The sequence below is a fragment of the Columba livia genome, chromosome 4 (genome assembly GCF_036013475.1).
Source record: "Columba livia isolate bColLiv1 breed racing homer chromosome 4, bColLiv1.pat.W.v2, whole genome shotgun sequence".
In the NCBI taxonomy this organism is placed as follows: Eukaryota; Metazoa; Chordata; class Aves; order Columbiformes; family Columbidae; genus Columba; species Columba livia.
The window spans coordinates 35,162,587-35,179,248 of NC_088605.1; the positions used below are offsets into that span (position 1 = coordinate 35,162,587).

At 38.5% G+C, this 16,662-nt stretch overlaps 1 protein-coding gene across 49 annotated transcripts in view; it reads right to left on the minus strand.

Annotated features, from left to right (window-relative positions):
• The window catches only part of TENM3 (teneurin transmembrane protein 3), a 1,347,463-nt gene that overhangs the window by 68,099 nt on the left and 1,262,702 nt on the right, over positions 1-16,662 (minus strand). For all 49 annotated transcript variants that reach the window (XM_065061257.1, XM_065061277.1, XM_065061276.1 and 46 more), the window contains 5 exons: positions 15,163-15,373; positions 14,560-14,661; positions 14,204-14,398; positions 12,705-12,905; positions 9,538-9,723 (listed from right to left, as the gene is read on the minus strand). In XM_065061257.1, the coding sequence (XP_064917329.1) occupies positions 9,538-9,723; positions 12,705-12,905; positions 14,204-14,398; positions 14,560-14,661; positions 15,163-15,373 (895 nt within the window). The remainder of the gene's footprint in view (positions 1-9,537; positions 9,724-12,704; positions 12,906-14,203; positions 14,399-14,559; positions 14,662-15,162; positions 15,374-16,662) is intronic.

Here is a 16,662-nt window from a genome sequence, read left to right on the forward strand (position 1 = left end):
TAAAGAGATACAGGTAAAAATGCCATCCTAATTTCTTGGTAGAAAAACTGACTGTAAGCAAACTACGGTATGTTGATAGTATATTGTTTCCCTTAAGCTTTCTATACGTTTATCTGTTTGTTTAGAATTAGAAAGTTTTAATATCTTCGCTTAATGTTTGCATTAATTTTTAATATTTGTATGAAACTTTGTTTACAATCCACATGACAAACAAACCCCCCATTACAGGAATATCATGACAGTGGTCAAGTCAAACACACTAAATTTAGGCAATGCTGGTTTTATGGCTACCTGAGCAATTTTTATACTCTTCTTCCTTTGTCAGTGTACAGAGCTGCCAGCCCTCTCTCCGCTCTTGTTCTCTCATGAACAACAAACACCTGATGCCCTAGTAGCAGGTACCCCATGCTAACCTAAACAAAGTAACTGTTTTCTATCATCTTCCTCCTCAAGTCAAAATTATTTAGTATAGTATCCTCGCACTGCTGGTGTGAACAAAGAATCTATTATTATCTCATTTTACTGTTGAGTAACTAAGGCATAGAAAGATTAAAGTGAGAACTCTCCATCTGTTTGACTGCAAACACCTATGATGCGATTTTCCAGAATACTTAGAATGATATAGGATTTCATACACAAAACAGCATTTTAGCAATTCACATTGAAGCAAGTCAGAAAGTGAAGGTCAGAAGGCACTCATGTAAGGTTTGCCTTTGTGAGCAACTAACAGAAAATTCATGGTAAAAGCAAGGGTGGAACCCAGTTCTTCAAAATAATTCTTAACCAGGAGATCAGTCCGTGCACCAGTCTCTGGCACAAAGAAAGTGGAGTTTCTACATGTGACAGCCCCTCACAGCCTTGAAACATGCTTACATCAGGTCTGTCAGGTGCAGAGGGAAAAGCAGTTAAACATACCGTGGTTTTGGTTTTTTTTATTACGAAGATATGTATATGCTATAATTAATATATATCTTCTGTTATATGATATAATGACAATGACACACACACACGTGTTCTTTTGTGGCTTCCTAACTTTACGTTCTTGATTTTGCAGTTTTCTACTAAAGCTCTTTTAACATGTTTTTTTGGGATTTGAAACAGAAACTCTCACAGCAAGCTTCAGGGAGAATGCGGTTTGTGTAAACAGGTTTTTGTGCTTGTTTTGGGGGAGCTGGTACAAAAGTCAGAGTTGACAGCTCTTGGCTTGACCCTTCTAACCTATTCAGGACTCAGTCTGTGGTGATTTAATCCTCCTGACCTGGCTAGCAGATCACCCTTAAGTTCCTCTCATTTCCAACCAGCCACAGTTTAACTACCCTGAACGTTAAAACATCTTTTGAATGTAAAAAACCAAATATCTCCTGTGATATTTAAACCCAGTATTTCTTATCCTACCCACAGCAGACTCAGGGAATAGTGTATTGTTTCCTTTAAGAAACTGCTTTTACTCTCAAAAGGGTGACTAAAAAAAGCCATGCATCCATATGCAATTTCTCCATATCGCTACCAGAAAACTTACAGGAGTCCAGAATTCATAAAACTTTAAAGCCACTGTTCTAGCCTGTCTTCAGAGTGGTTCACTCATGTCAAATTCATCATCCACTACAGCCTTTTCTGAGTCTCTTCTCCCTGGCAAGCTGCTTCCTAACTTGAATTTGTGCAGCTGATTATCCTTACTTAAGTACAAACCCCAGCATTTGTTGAATTGCACCTTATTTTTCTGCATATCCTGTGCTACTTGTTAAAGTAATTTTAAATTCTTGTCCTGTCTCCCAGAGTGCTTGGGGGCAGTGGGCTTTGCTATCATTTGCAAATGTAATTCTCTCTATTCATCACTGAACAGTATTGAAAGCACATGTTCTTCCACTCTAAGCAGCTCATGGTCGTCATCCTTTCTCTGAGTTTATAAGAACCTTGTCGCTGACATACCATATGTTCCGAGCATTGCTGCCAGTAGAGGAGGATTACAAACACTCTTCCCTTTTGATACTTTTTTACTCCTAAATTCTCATCTTGCCCTTCCTGTAAAGGAGAACACATGGATGGAATAATAGTTTCAGGCAGTTTTATTTGTTTTCTTCCCTACATAGGCCAAAACGTAATCCTTACCCTGAAATCATACCTCCTTCATAATTTCGGCACTTTTCTCCAATGTCCACCTAGAGCTGCAGCACACACATCTGTTACATGTGTTTCCGCAGAGACCTGAATTCACTGCAATTTATCCCTTGCTAAAACCGCAACTGTTCTTTGCAGCAACCGCTGATGGGGTTTTCTATACAAGGGCACATACGCCCACTACCCTTTCGATATTTTGTTCTGGAGTCCATCCCAATTTTACTATAAAGCAAGATTTCTCATCATTACTACTAGAAAGAAGCCAGATGTATTTAAGAATAAAACATTCAGTTGCTTTAAAGGATATATAGACATAGGAAGTTTGAGACTACTAATATGTTCACGAGCAGTGTTGTTTCTTATTTAACATCTAATTAGCTGGAAAAGCATTTAGAAGAAAGGGTATCTGCCATTAAGGATAGAAAACTGTCTCACGTGTACAGGCTCAAAAAGTTAAAACACCGGAGAGCTCTGACAAACTCACAAAGGCCTGCCAGACAGATGCAGGTGAAATCTGATGCTTACATTAAGAACTGCATGAAAGAGAAATTTGTCTTGGAAGCGTATTAAGGGATAGAATGGGATGGGAAGCATTTTTGTTTCCACCTGTCTTCCTGACTGGAAGTACTTTCAGAATGCACCTGAGCAGCATGCGACTACCCGATGTACAAAAGCACGCACTTTCTGGCCACTTCAGCTCAAGTGAGCTTTGCAACACGCTTTAAAATTCTTCACATCTCAGAGGATTCTGCTGTTTTCTGAAAATGTGCCTAACTTGAACTTCACATGTGGTCCTCATTTAAATGCAAATCAACCAATTAGCAATTTAAAGTATGCTAACAGATAATTTGTATTTGAGATACTCTGTCTTGAAATGTGTTGAGGCCTGACCAATAATTCACTTTTTTTTCACAGCTTCAGATATGTATGCACTGTCTTAAATTTAACTGGTAACTTAATATTTTTATAGTTACCAAACATACAAATATTTTGCATATTCAAGGCTTGGCCTGGCAAATTAATAATATGCTCTTCAGGCAAAAGAAAGATCAAAATCATAAGTGTACTATATTTCATGAAATCTTGTTGAACTGCGGCTATCAGTCCTCTGGGTGCCAAGAAAGTCATCTTCTCTTTTCCATGAAGATTTTGTATTGAAGCTACAGGTGTAAATATTGTGGTGAAATCCTAACTCCAATGTAGTCAGGTGTTTTGGGAGTAGCATTTCACTCACAATATTGTGGTGAACTAATTGATACCTGATATAATTTATTTCCAGTCATTTTCTCTGAGAACAATCTATTTGAATGTGAAAGCTCATACCTTCATTCAGAAACAACCTTACTTTTAAGATGAAATTTGTACTGAAGTATGATTCCATGAACTCATAATTACAGAGTATACTAATGCAGCAGTAATTATTCTAATTTGAAGGACAAAAGTTTCCTTCTGATCAAAATTCCAGAATCTGAAAAGGATCTTAAAATTCACAAGTTCTTGGCATGAATGCATTAAGGTACATTAAATACCTGACCCATTAAAACACTATGAAATGTGAGTATTCTCAGTAACTTAAACTTTGGAGAAATGTAAACCATGCTTAGCAACTTAGCATCAGTACGAAAATGATGGTGATCATCCTAACACCAGTTACCCATGCAGCTCTCCCTTTAACCTGCAAATGCAGAGAAGATCAATCAAGCCCTCAAACTGTCCATGACTTACTTTGTCAAGACCATACTTCAAAACTATATAGTGTAATGATATATAGCCATATCAGGTTTTCTATTGGCACTTCCTTTGATTAACAGGAGGAACGCATTTGCCTTGACTTGCTCTCTGATCTTATAAAGAGATAAAGTGACATCTCCCTGTAGTAATTTTTGAAATCTGTAATATAAGGAGCCATAAGCTAAACGTGTGTTGAAGAGAGCAGGTGCAGACCATAGAACTTAGTGGAGAAGATCACTTCTTGGCATTGCTCGACACTAGCAGCACTTCTGAGCTTACACCGCTCACAGTCACCTAGAAAACCAGCTCACAAAAGCCTTTGTGTCTGTCCCTAGTCAGAAAACCAATTCAACCAGCAACCAGGACAGAGTGTATACTAATGGAAATGCACTTACGGGAGTGTGCTCTAGATGTTATTTATTTTTTTCATAATTCTGAAAATCTAAACCAGATGACTTTCCTGTTTTTCTAGCTAAAGTAGCTGAAACTAGAAACATCTTGCTGAAGAAAAAACATTTGTGGTTTGATTGGTTTTAATGTCTTGTTAATGTCATTTCATGCAAATAAAAAGGTTAAAATAAATACTTTGCTGTCCTTTGTTATTTCTTTCTAAACTACATAGTAGGGGTAATTCTTAGACAATAAACCAGTTCTCACTGGAATAAAAACATATTACAAGCTGTGCACTTCTACAATGGACCACCACTGGATTTGAATTTCAGTTCATGGACCAGGTAAAGTAGCCTCATGCAGCACTCAAATACCAATGATGCTAACTTCAGCCCTCCTGAGGGATTAATACGAATGCTTAATGACATTAATCCACATTTAGATCACTTATGTTTAATGACATGCTTTCCATGCACACATATATAAATATTAATTTTGGATTGAAAGATAATCGTTCAACACAATAACAATTAAACAGCTGTAACCTGTCTCATGTGTTAAGTAACGGAGCTGCAGGCAAGCTCCATAAACAGATGGTCTTACCCACCCATGCTTAATGTTAAAGACTTTTTAAAAAAGAGGTGTTGACAAATCTGAACAAGAAGGCATAGTTTCAATGCAAATTGCCCAATTTGCAATTTAGATTACTCTAAAACTAATTTGGTCTATTGAAAAAATTAAGCTGCATTGTAAAACTGAGATGTTACACAGCACATGGATATAGCAGATTCCCCACCAATATAATTATTTACTAATTTCATTCAGATAACAGACTCTGGTGGAAAAGCTGCTGGAAAAGTATTCATATTTATGGGCTTCCTGTGACTTAATTTACTCATGGTACATGCCAGTTATATCACAAAATATAATAGACTTTCTGATATAATATCTGTTCCAATCTCACAAAATAACTACTGAGACAGGAGAGGGTCGCTGAACTCATTGTAAGCCAGGACAGAAAGGAAACAAAAACATATTTTAGCACAACTGTGTTATGAAAACTTAATTACAGAGCAAATTTTCAGCCAGGCTATCACCTGGGCACCAGCTGTGCATGTACGGTCTTGCATCACATTGAGATGCAGGCTGAGCTTCACAAAATAATATACGGATGTTCACCTCAGACCCATGAGTGTCAGTCCCAGGCCACGTAAACAATTGACAGGTGATTTGCCCTAGCTTTGCACTAAACAGGTTGATTTAACCTGTTCTCACATGGATATAGGAAATGTTAAAATATTTCATTTCCAGGAGGGAAAAGACAGTAAGCAATCTAGATATCTTAAACTGCTTAGTATTTGGAACATACATGGGCAGTGTTTAGTTCAAACCTGTGGGATGCTAAGCAACAGCAATAAATTCTTAATTCTTATTAGATTAATTTCATCACAATGCTCAGCATGTAGTTATCTGCTGAACATCTTTGATATAAATCTCTGGAAGTATGTGTTCAGAACAAAGGCAATGACTCACAAGCGTGGTCCACATCAGGTGTGGGTTTGAAGCTGGAGCTACCCCATGCCAGAAATGCATAATGGAACAGTGGGTACGAGCAACACACATCAGGTCTACCACATTAGTTAAAACAATCTTTCTCATTTATTACAGACATTGCTTCAAAAAAGAAAAAAAAAAATCTGCTTTATTTAGACTATTCTGTTCTCTCTCACAAATCAAATATGTATAAAATATAGATGTATTGTATTTTATATTTGTCTTGTGATCTGCAGCCTTAGGGCTTTGTTAAACTGATGATTAACCTAGGTATGCTAAGAAGCAGATGCCTAAATTTTGTCAAACATTTGCAATCATCTGTGATCTTGCTTCCCAATGTCCCAAAGAATAAACAAATGGCCTCTGTAAGTTTAGAGCAATTAGAATTTCCTTTGGCCAAATTTCCATTTCTTGAGGCATACATAAAAATTAGCAGAACCCAAGAAGCGATCTAGGGTTTGAAAAATTAGTATACATAGATGAAACTAAGGACTACCTTGTTTTAATTGAGGTAAGTTTGGTTTTTCCTTCTTTTGACCCTTTAATACATTTCAACTGACTATACAAACAGTGGGCCAACTGAAATTGAGTCAGCATTTAGAAATATATAAAAATCATTACTTGAGGTGCAAAACACTCTTAACATTTTAAACAGCATTCATGCTTCACAAAAAAGACATAATCACTTTGATCAAATGAGTTATGGATTTAGGTGATTCAGTACACATTCCAGTTAGCGCCTCTATGATTAATGCATACAGATCTACTGCATTTTGTGCATCCAGGTAGAGATCTGGCTGGCTACTCCTTTCCCAAAAAGCAATTAAATTCATTTACCTTAAAATTTACAACTTCTTTGGAATATTCCTTTCCCCAAGAAGTAGTAAATTTAGGCCATTGTACTACATGTGACTTCCAGCTAACAGCTGCATCAAACAAATATTCCTGCATTTCTACAGTGCTTCACACTACTGCAGCTAAATGGTTAATGACTTTTAGAAATAAGAAATGTTTATTTTTAGATATATAAAGTAAGAGTGGGAGTTTTTCATATGTGTAACAGAAGTTACGTAAATATTATGCTACCAGGTTGGGAATTCTACATAGCATTAAAAAGTCTGGGTTACAAATAGAGGGTGACAATTGAAAAAATGGTTTTCATGGGGAAACATTTTGATGTCCCCTGTGTTTTGAAATGTATTGCTCAGAAAGAGCTACATTCTACTCTAGGGCAGGTGAGAGAAAGGCAAATTGACTCTTCATTTACCAAGCTGAGAAAGCAACAATTTTCACTCCACTAAGTGGAAATACTCTTGGAAATGAGCAATAAAATGACCTGGTTTCTCCATACCACTGGCCTCCTGAAGAAAACAGCTCTAAGAAAAATAAATGTAACAGCAGGCTAGAGCCTGTGCCTCATTACTTGTCTTGGAGGCTGTAAGGGCAATATAAACATATCAAACTATCTTTACAGCAGCAGCTGCAAAGTAAACACCCATTTAAAGAATAAACAGGTGGGAAGACAGACCTGCTCGCCCAGTGCTGAGAAAAAACTTGTTTGTGCTTAATACGTTGGAAAAATTGTTCAAGAGCAGTTCATCCGTGTATAACTACAACCTTTGAAACGCTGCCAAGGTCAGTGAGACCAACAGCAGAGCGATCTGCTGAGTAATTGCTCGTTGGCAAGTTAAAGCGGTCAAGGGAAAGGCCTCATCCTACTTCTAAAGATTTACTTTACTTCATTGTTCAGAAAGCAGTTCTCTCCCCACTTCTCTACTCCCTTTGTCAGCATGTTTTCTGGAAGCTCCTCAAAAACGTTAACCCCATCGATTCTCCCCACGATTCTGCAGATGGACCTTGGCTCCCACTCCCTCACATCTGAGCAATTTCATTAGTAAATGACAAAAAAAAAAAAAAAAAAAATATATATATCTGTTTGTGACTTCTGTAAAAAATGAATCAGTCTTACTGCTTCACACCTGGCTCCCTTCTACATAATAAAACCTTGCCTCATCTTCCTGGTGCAGTGATGTGGGTATCAGCTAATGCAGCTGTATCAGGCTCTCATTTTCCCTGCCCTCAAAGCCCACACCACTGTTTGCTGTGACCTCCAAGCGCAGCACCACCACCTTGCCCCTCGGTCAGGGCTGCGAGCTACCGGGAACGCAGCCTGGGCTTTACTATTTTCTAGACACTCATGCCCCAGCGACAGTTTACTTGTGCTAACACATTCAGAGTCACAGCTCTTCCAAAACGTCCACACAGTTAAAATTCCCCAGCCTCTTTTTAGCTTGTGGCAAAAGCAAATAATGCCACATTCACATCCATCAGCTCTACCGCTATTAGACTTACTGTCATATCCTGTTGCTTTGGCTACATCGCCTCTTTTAACTGACTCTCTTCCACCTCCCCAAGCATAAAACTATGGGTTTTTTTAACTTATTGGAATTCTTTTTGACTATTTGGATTATCCTTGATTTCCCCATCACTCAATGTTACTCTTGCCACAGAATCGTTTTGGTTGGAAAAGACCTTTGCTTGACCTTTGGCCACCTCTTTCATGGTCTGTTCAATCCACCTCTATGTGCTTAACCACGATGCTTCCCACACGTGGGAGCCGTGCCCCACAAACACCTGCCGAGTGACGTTGTTACTCCTGTCACAACATTTGCTGAGCTCTGTGTAATGTTCCCCACGCATCCAAGTACAAGCTGGCCACCTCTCACAGTTTGAGCACAACCAGTTCCTTTGTCTGTACTTCTACCTGTTGTCACGCAATAGCTTCTCTGCCTGGTTATGCTGAGACAAAAAGTGTTTGGATAGGAGCCTCCTCGTCTATTACAGACCTGCAGCGTCTTGCACAAAGGGTGTATAGGAAGGAATTAGTGTGGAAGTTCATTTCTTAGCACTACAGCTATACAAAGACAATATAAAAAAGATAAACCTTTTGGCAACTCCTCCTCCGCTTTTTCTTCGTCCCCTTATTTACATGCATAATTTCTCATGCTAGTTCACCATCAAGACCTGTGCAGTGGAGAGGGATATCCTCCTGTATACAGGGCATACGGACTGTACATAACTGAGTAAGAAAATCTCTATTGATAAAGGCACAGTAATTTCCAAAGGTTTCCAGGTGCTAGCACTAACTTGATTACAGAAACAGAGAATCTATTAATAAGGATGGCTTCTTCACAATGAACTGTAGAAAACTTAGATTATTTACATGAAAGAGAACTGGTATAATTCTAAAACAGAGCATCATGTTGACAAAAATATAATTTTGGGCAGCTAGATCACATTCATTACAAGGTGGAAGTGATATTTTTGTGTAGGTGTGTCACTTTTTAAAGCTTCTCCATAAAAGAAAAAAAAAAAGGAAAACAATAGGAAGTTTAATTTCTGAAAAACACAAAGCTATCACAAAAGAAACAGAAAAGTAGAAATGAAATAATATATTTACAGGTTAAAATAGAAGTAACCTCCCCCTTGGCAAAAAGCAGTTAAAGAGAAAAGGCTGAAAAGGAAATTCTTCCACCTCCTTTTCATGGCAAACTGGGTATGAAGAACTGTTGAGCTATTATACAACCGTTTCCTTTCTTAAAATATCAACTCCTTTACAAAGACTGACACATGCAAATGTGAAGAAACGAGCTTCAAAGTAATGCACTGAATAACAGCCATGGCTGGCAGCGCCAGCCGTTTAAACTTTGCAGCGAAGAACAGGGTAAAGCGCGGCCAGCCTACCAATGGTGCAGTGCTCTCCGTTCCATCCCTGGCTGCATTCACACTTGCCGTCCTTGCAGGTGCCGTGCTCGGCGCAGCGAGGGTGGCAGGCTCTCTGGTTGCAGGCTGCGCCCGTCCAGCCTTCCTCGCAGCGGCACGTGCCGCCCATGCACACACCGTGCGTGCCGCAGTCCGCCGAGCAGATCTCTGCATCCGAGAGGAGAGAGCGGGATAGAAGGAGGCAGGGAGTGCACACGGGAGAGAGAGGGTGTGCGTTAATTAGCAGCGCTATGTTTTAATTCAAAACGTAGAAGAATAAGAAAGGCAAAATCTTTGAAAATCAAATCAAATCACTGTGGAAGGCGTTTTCAGGCAAGACCCAACACGAAGCAGAGTACAGTTTTACCGCTGTGCTAATGCTCACTTAGTTATCTCGCAGACTTAGCAGTGCTTAAGCGTCCACAGCTCTTCTGTTAGCTCTGAATAATTTTCAGTAATATTTTTTGTGATCACAGATGCCTTAAGAGTAACCTTTTGTAACTTAGACTATGGCACTTACACATATTTGAACTTACCATGTACTCCTAATGACTAAATGTACCATATACCTAGGTCACTGTGTGTTGTGTGTAAAAATCCAGTATTAATGACAGTTCATTTTAACAAGGTTTTCCCTCCCTACGCTTCTCCCTGTTTTCTTTCAAAGTAAAAATGTGCCATTTCTGACACAGTTTTTCATTATAAAGAATCAGCCTTAGTGAGACAAATTAGTACTATGCTGACATACTGACACATCTGTTAAATATCAAAGATGATTCTCTTTTACTTTCAGTAAATTTGTATCAGTGACAGCTATGAACAGTCTGGTTTAAATAATAGATTGTTCAAAAAAATAAATCAACATACAGCAATTTAACTTGTCATTTACATATAGTAACAGGATCTTGTAAGTGATAGAATAATTGAAAAATACGTTAACAGCCAAAGGTAGTCAGAGGCCAAACAACGCATGTTAAGTCTCAGCTAATACAAGACGATAATCTAGACTGCCAGATTTTGCATTTACAGTTTTGGTTCATTTAGTCAGACTGCAAGCAAACTTTACTTCTGCTAAGCAGACAACGGGAAAACAAGAGGAGATACAATACAGCCTGAGGGACTTCTTTAGTTCCTTGGCACACAGCTGGCTGTAACCACGTACTGCTTTGTAAAGGTACTGTATTTAGTTTTTTGTTTTCTTGTGAAAGACAACAAACAGCTTAGTAATAAAAGACTGAAATTATTTTCAACAGCAAAAGAAAGAAGCATTCAGTGCAAGAAAGGTTTCCAGTTTTCCACTCAAAAGTGTTTTTCTTCCCCCATAGAGCATAACCCTCTGTCTCAAAGTGCTGTGGAACATTAAACACCCTATCAAGGAGCTGTGATATTTCCCAGAAGAAACAGCTCAAAACCTTTATGGAGAAAGACAGTTGTAATTTCCTGCTCCCCCCCCCCCCTTTTTTTTTTCCCTATACAACATTTTATATCTACTTTGAATTAAATTTTTGATTAAGAGATGCAAGATGCTTTGATTAACTTTAGAGTCACAAAACATCAACGCAGCTCCAAGAAAGAAAGGTTTATTTCTCTTCAATCTAATCAATTTTTCATTAGGGTGAAGGTGTTTATCAGCTTTTAGCACACTAGCTTTGAGCAAGGTGCGTCAATCTTTGTAATGAACTTATTAATTAGAGTTAATTTAATTGAAGTGGAATTGAAGGGCTAATTAACGGACAAACGGCTGATGGAGATAGAGGAAAGCTCTGCTGATTTCAAACCTATAAACCCATCTGATAGAAACAACTCATTCTTTTTTTCTTCTAGTAGCTTAACAAAATGTGTATGGCTAAAATTTACTTTTTTAGTGTACCACTCTGAAGGTCATTTTGCATGACCAGCAAGTAGCCTGTGCATATTTTTACAAAGCTCTTTCATGAATTTAATGCTTTTGAAATATTTAAGATCAGAAATATTTTATTTTACTTCAATGACCAGTCGTTCCTTGAAACCTAAGTAAAACATGGAGCATAACGAATCATCAAGAACAGTGTTGAGGATACTGTACCGAAAAATAAGAGGATCCATATTTTGCCTGAGAACTAGAAAGGGCCTCTCACAAATAGCCATTTTTAGTGCTAGAAATGTTCAGATAAGATTTTTTTTTTTCTAAACAAACATAACAGAGAACAACATTTTCTTCTCTCTGTCACTGTTTCTTGAATGTTTGGAACTCTGTCCTATCACTCTCCTATGCATAAACCATTAGGCAGTATCACAGATCCTGGTCAGGAAGTACTTTTGTTTAAAAAAGATGGTTCCTCATGAAAAAGTTATATTTATTCATAAGCTGGAATAAACCCAGCTAGCCCATGTGTTCAGTTTTCATTAACAAAATCATCTGAGTTGTTAGATGAACTGTTTTAGACAAATACATGTCTCACATTTAGACAAGATTTCTCTTTTGATATGTGGCTACCAAACAATATTCTAAAACACGTATTTGTAAAAAGGATGTTGTCATACTTTATATTTGGATTTTGCTGTCTGTGATAGTATGTTCAGTCATTTTAGTCTTTTACTTCTAAACTCAGACTATACTTTTACTAAGCTCACAGAGAAATCCCTCTGCTATAAGAAATCACTCTGCTTCTTCACTCCTACCAACTCCTTCCACCCTGGCAGCCTGTGCCCTTCCTTGAAAGCTGTTTAGGATTAATTTTTGCATTTCCTTTGCCTTCAAACTGGAATGCTGTCTGTTTTTCAAGAAAAATACCTCCAATTAGCTGAAGAGATTTTTAAACCGTGACCGTTTCTAGTTTCTAAATAGATTAAATTTTAAGTTTCTAAATAGATTTACTAGGTAAGATGATACTTGGATCTACATATGATACAAAGAACATTCTGTATTTGCATGTGAATTAAGTTACCAGATGAATGCAGCTAAAAGATACCAACAAATACACTGATTTTCAAATACTACAAATTCACCAATTATTTTGAACCTTTGAATCAAATCACAAGTTCATGCTGAAGTCAGCTCAAAGACTTCCATCAGCTCAGTAGGCCAGGTCCTAACAAAATAATGTTATTAAAATGCTGCTATCCAAGACGTCATCATTTTACGAAATGCGAGTGCTTTTAACCCTTACCACTGGAGCAATCGGGACCTGTCCAGTTGGGGTCACAGGTGCAGGTACCACTCTCCTGAAGGTAGGTGCCGTGGCCCGAGCACTGGTCAGGGCACATCGTCTTCAGGATTTCACAGTTGTTGCCACCCCAGCCTGGGTTGCAGTGGCACTCGCCGTGGATGCACACGCCGTGGCTGGAGCAGGCTGGGTCCAAGCAATCCGCTGCGGAAGGACGAGAAAGGTCAGCTCAAACCTGTCATTCCTAACGACAGTAATCAGCGCTTAGATGTTCATGGCTCTTTTGGGCTTAATCCACATATTAACACCTTGTGAAATAGGCAGCACTGCACTAGTCTTAAAAGCATACATTAGTAGGTTGAAGATGAGAAGTTCACCTTTGTTTCACTGCAATGAGTGAGGACCAATGTATCATATCCTGGTGCCAGCCACCCTTCTCTGGCTACAAAGCAAATCACTCTATCATCACTAACTGCTTAGCGGCAATTTTCTTTGTAAAAACATCTCTCTTCCACATCACTTTGTGGTATTGTGAAATTTGTGTGTGCACATAACTGACATTAAGACATTTACAGGCGACTGCTGATTTAACGGAGAATCTTTCAAGGTTTGCTGTTTTTTCTGAATTACAACAAGATTGGCTTTGGGTCTTGGGCAACTGATCTCTGTTCTGTATAATCACAGCGTCACAAGTGTAGGATTCCCTGCAGCACTCGGCACCAACTGAGCTGATCCACCATTACAGAGTTTTGACAGCTGTACGGGACCCTCAACTTGTCTCAGAAATAAGGGAGTTGCGCACTGTCTATCCATCTTAATTCACTTTAATGTGCTTTAGATGACGAGATTTAATTTAGCAATTTGACTCAATAAAATGTTACACTTGTAGGGTCAATGGTCTGAAAATTTAATTCCAGAGACTTAATTGCATTACTTTGTACGTGGAGATCAATAAAATCAATTTGATTGAAAAAGAAAATGGCACTTTTTACTCCCTAAAAAAATTGAATGGAAAATGAACTGCATTTTGCAGCACATCAGAATGAATATTATTATGCACATCTCTGGAATACAAAAATGATGCATCATTTTTCACTCTGATGCATTTGAATCGGCACTTTCCACAGTGTGGTTGGTGGAAAAGATCACTAACAAATGCAATACATTAATGATTTATTCTACACTGCTAAAAATCAGTAAGTCTTCCTGTATTCCAACATCTATTTTTTGAGTGCTTTCTTCTTAGTTGACCTCCGTTAGAAAAAATAATTAAAAAAAAAATTACCGGCAAGCAAAAAGATATTACACATTATTAAGAGCTTTCCCATTGATTACTAGAGAATAAATAAAGTATAATAATTCTGTAGAATCATTCTAAAATTATTTTTGAAGAAACACTTAGTGCATATGATCTGGACCCAGCAAAACTGATAGAACTGGACATGCCAGCTAGAAACATGACCAAGAACAGCAGGTGCCGGGGTACATATTTTCTCATTTACCTTCTTCACAGTTTTCTCCTTTGTATCCAGAGTTGCAGGCACAAGAGCCCATGATGCAGATGCCCCGGCCCCCACACTGGGGATCGATGCACTGAGTTGTAGGCACATCGCACTCGGTGCCCTTCCAGCCGCTGTAGCACAGGCAGCGTCCTTTGGAGTACTGCCCATTGCCACTGCACAGCACCGGGCAGGCTGCTGTGAAATTAACACACAATAGAAAAATTAAAACCAAGTTATTCACCAAAGCTTTATAAAGAAGAACATTTAAGAAGCAAGTCACATGCTGGTTGCTTTCCCGTTGTACTTGTCTTCATGCTCGCTTAAACTGACTGAAGAAAAGCATGGGGTTGATTTACCTCTTGAACAATCGGGGCCCAGAAACCCAGCGAAACAATGGCAGGATCCAGAAACACATTCGCCGTTGCCATGGCAATTTCGGGGGCATTCCACCACAGACTCTACAGGGAAAAAAAAAGGATAATTCACAGACGCCCACCACATGAAGTACCTATCATCTAAACCACTACCAACTGACAGCATGCTCTCACTCCAGGAGGAGTGTTTATATTTGGGTTGTTTGAAGAGCGTGAATAGCTGTGATTTTCTGTTGCTGATGCCTCTAGTATCTTAGGATGTTACATTCCAACAAAAAGGCTCAAAATATAATGGTAAAACCATATGAGCCCCATACTTAAAATCCAGCCCTGTGCCATTTAACAAATACTTCAAAACCATATCCTCCTTTCAAGCACTGTTTTACAAGACAGTACATTCCTTATGCCTTAGACTAAGTCATTAAAATACACATTCTGCATTTTATTCTCATCAGTAAAAGAAACACTATGAATTGAAAATCTGTGAAAAAATTCAGATCATTTAACTACAAAACATATCTCTGTATTCCTAAAAAACCTGACCAGAGCCTAGCATTTGGTGAGAGCTCTGAAGATCATGCTTACCTATAACGATGGTATTAAAAGACACCTGCTCCGCATTTTTCCCATCATTATAAAAGGCCAGGTGCCAGATGCCAGAATCCAAATACTGGATGAAACCTGCCTCGTGGAGACTGACAGACCTCGCCTGCCGCCCCGCTCGCTCCGACTCCAGCAGGTTGCGTTGCTCCCTCGCGATCAGCCGGCTGCCATCCAGGAGCTCCACAAAGTCATACTGTGGGCAGGAACAGACAGGAGGCTTTAATAAACATGAGGAGTAGTTGGTATTTTTGTTCAGAGTAGCTTTTTTGGTCACAAGTGGCCAATGAACCTATTACATATATTGGGGGAAAGAAAACAGTTGTAATGAATCTGCAGTCATGACTGCCACCTACATTACATGTGAGAGCTAACATTCAAAGTGTGTTATTTGCATATGGGTTATTAATAATATCCAACACCAATAATCTACTTTGCTTTTCATTTAGTTTTGGATGAAGGATTAAATTGTTTGATGTCCCTTTTGAGTAGTCTGGAGCTCTGGAGGAAGGAGAGCAAGGGCTTTGTTCTCTATCACAGAAGCCCAACAGAGGAGATGGAAAGCATTAAACATTGGAACTACTGAAAATAACCAACTGACAAAAAAATATGGTATCCCAGATCAATGGACAGAACATACCGTTTTGTTAAAAACCATAAGCGGGGCTTAGAAAAATGTAGCAGCTTCTCATGTTCCTTCTCAATAATCAGAATTATCTTCCTACCATTTGGGGTGGTTAACATGCCTCTGTCAACACCTGAGACACTTTTCCAGCTCTGTCTGAACCAGCAGAATAGAACAGAATGTGATTAGGATGTGGAGAAGCTGGTACCTCCGTACGCTGTCACTCTGAATATATGTGCAGCACCACATGAAAATGAATGCAACTGTTTTGGGAGAGCACCAATTATTCAAAACCATTCAACATTCTAATTTGTCAGAGAATTAAATATTTATCTTATTTTGTGAGAGAGAGAAAAACAATTTTAGGCTTTTTTTTCCCCCTCCTGCCTGCCTGACAAACACTTCTGTCTGGTTGCATTTTTCACTAATATTTTAAAAGGGAAAAAGCTCAGGGAGTTCTAACTTCTAACAAGCCATTTAAAGACATTAGGAGAAACCTTGTTATTTGTATACTACAGAGGGTCATTTTTGTAGGAGGACAGTTTACGATGAGAACAATATTTCTGATACAGGAACAAGTGATTACTTGATTGACCACAAAGAGTATACTAATGGCTGACAAGCATGGTCCTATTAATGATTTTGTATTTGTAATGTAATAAGGACATATGCCGTTATCAGAACACCATTTTAGACTACATTTTAAAAGCCATACAGAGGGGAATTTACTGTTCAGTCTGTCCCCTGGCAAAAAACAATAATTGATCTTAACCCTTTTAAAGGCTGTTTTCTTGTATTTAGAACACGATAACAGAAAGTCTGGAAAAACAATTATCTTCATAAGCAAAAAACATACTAAT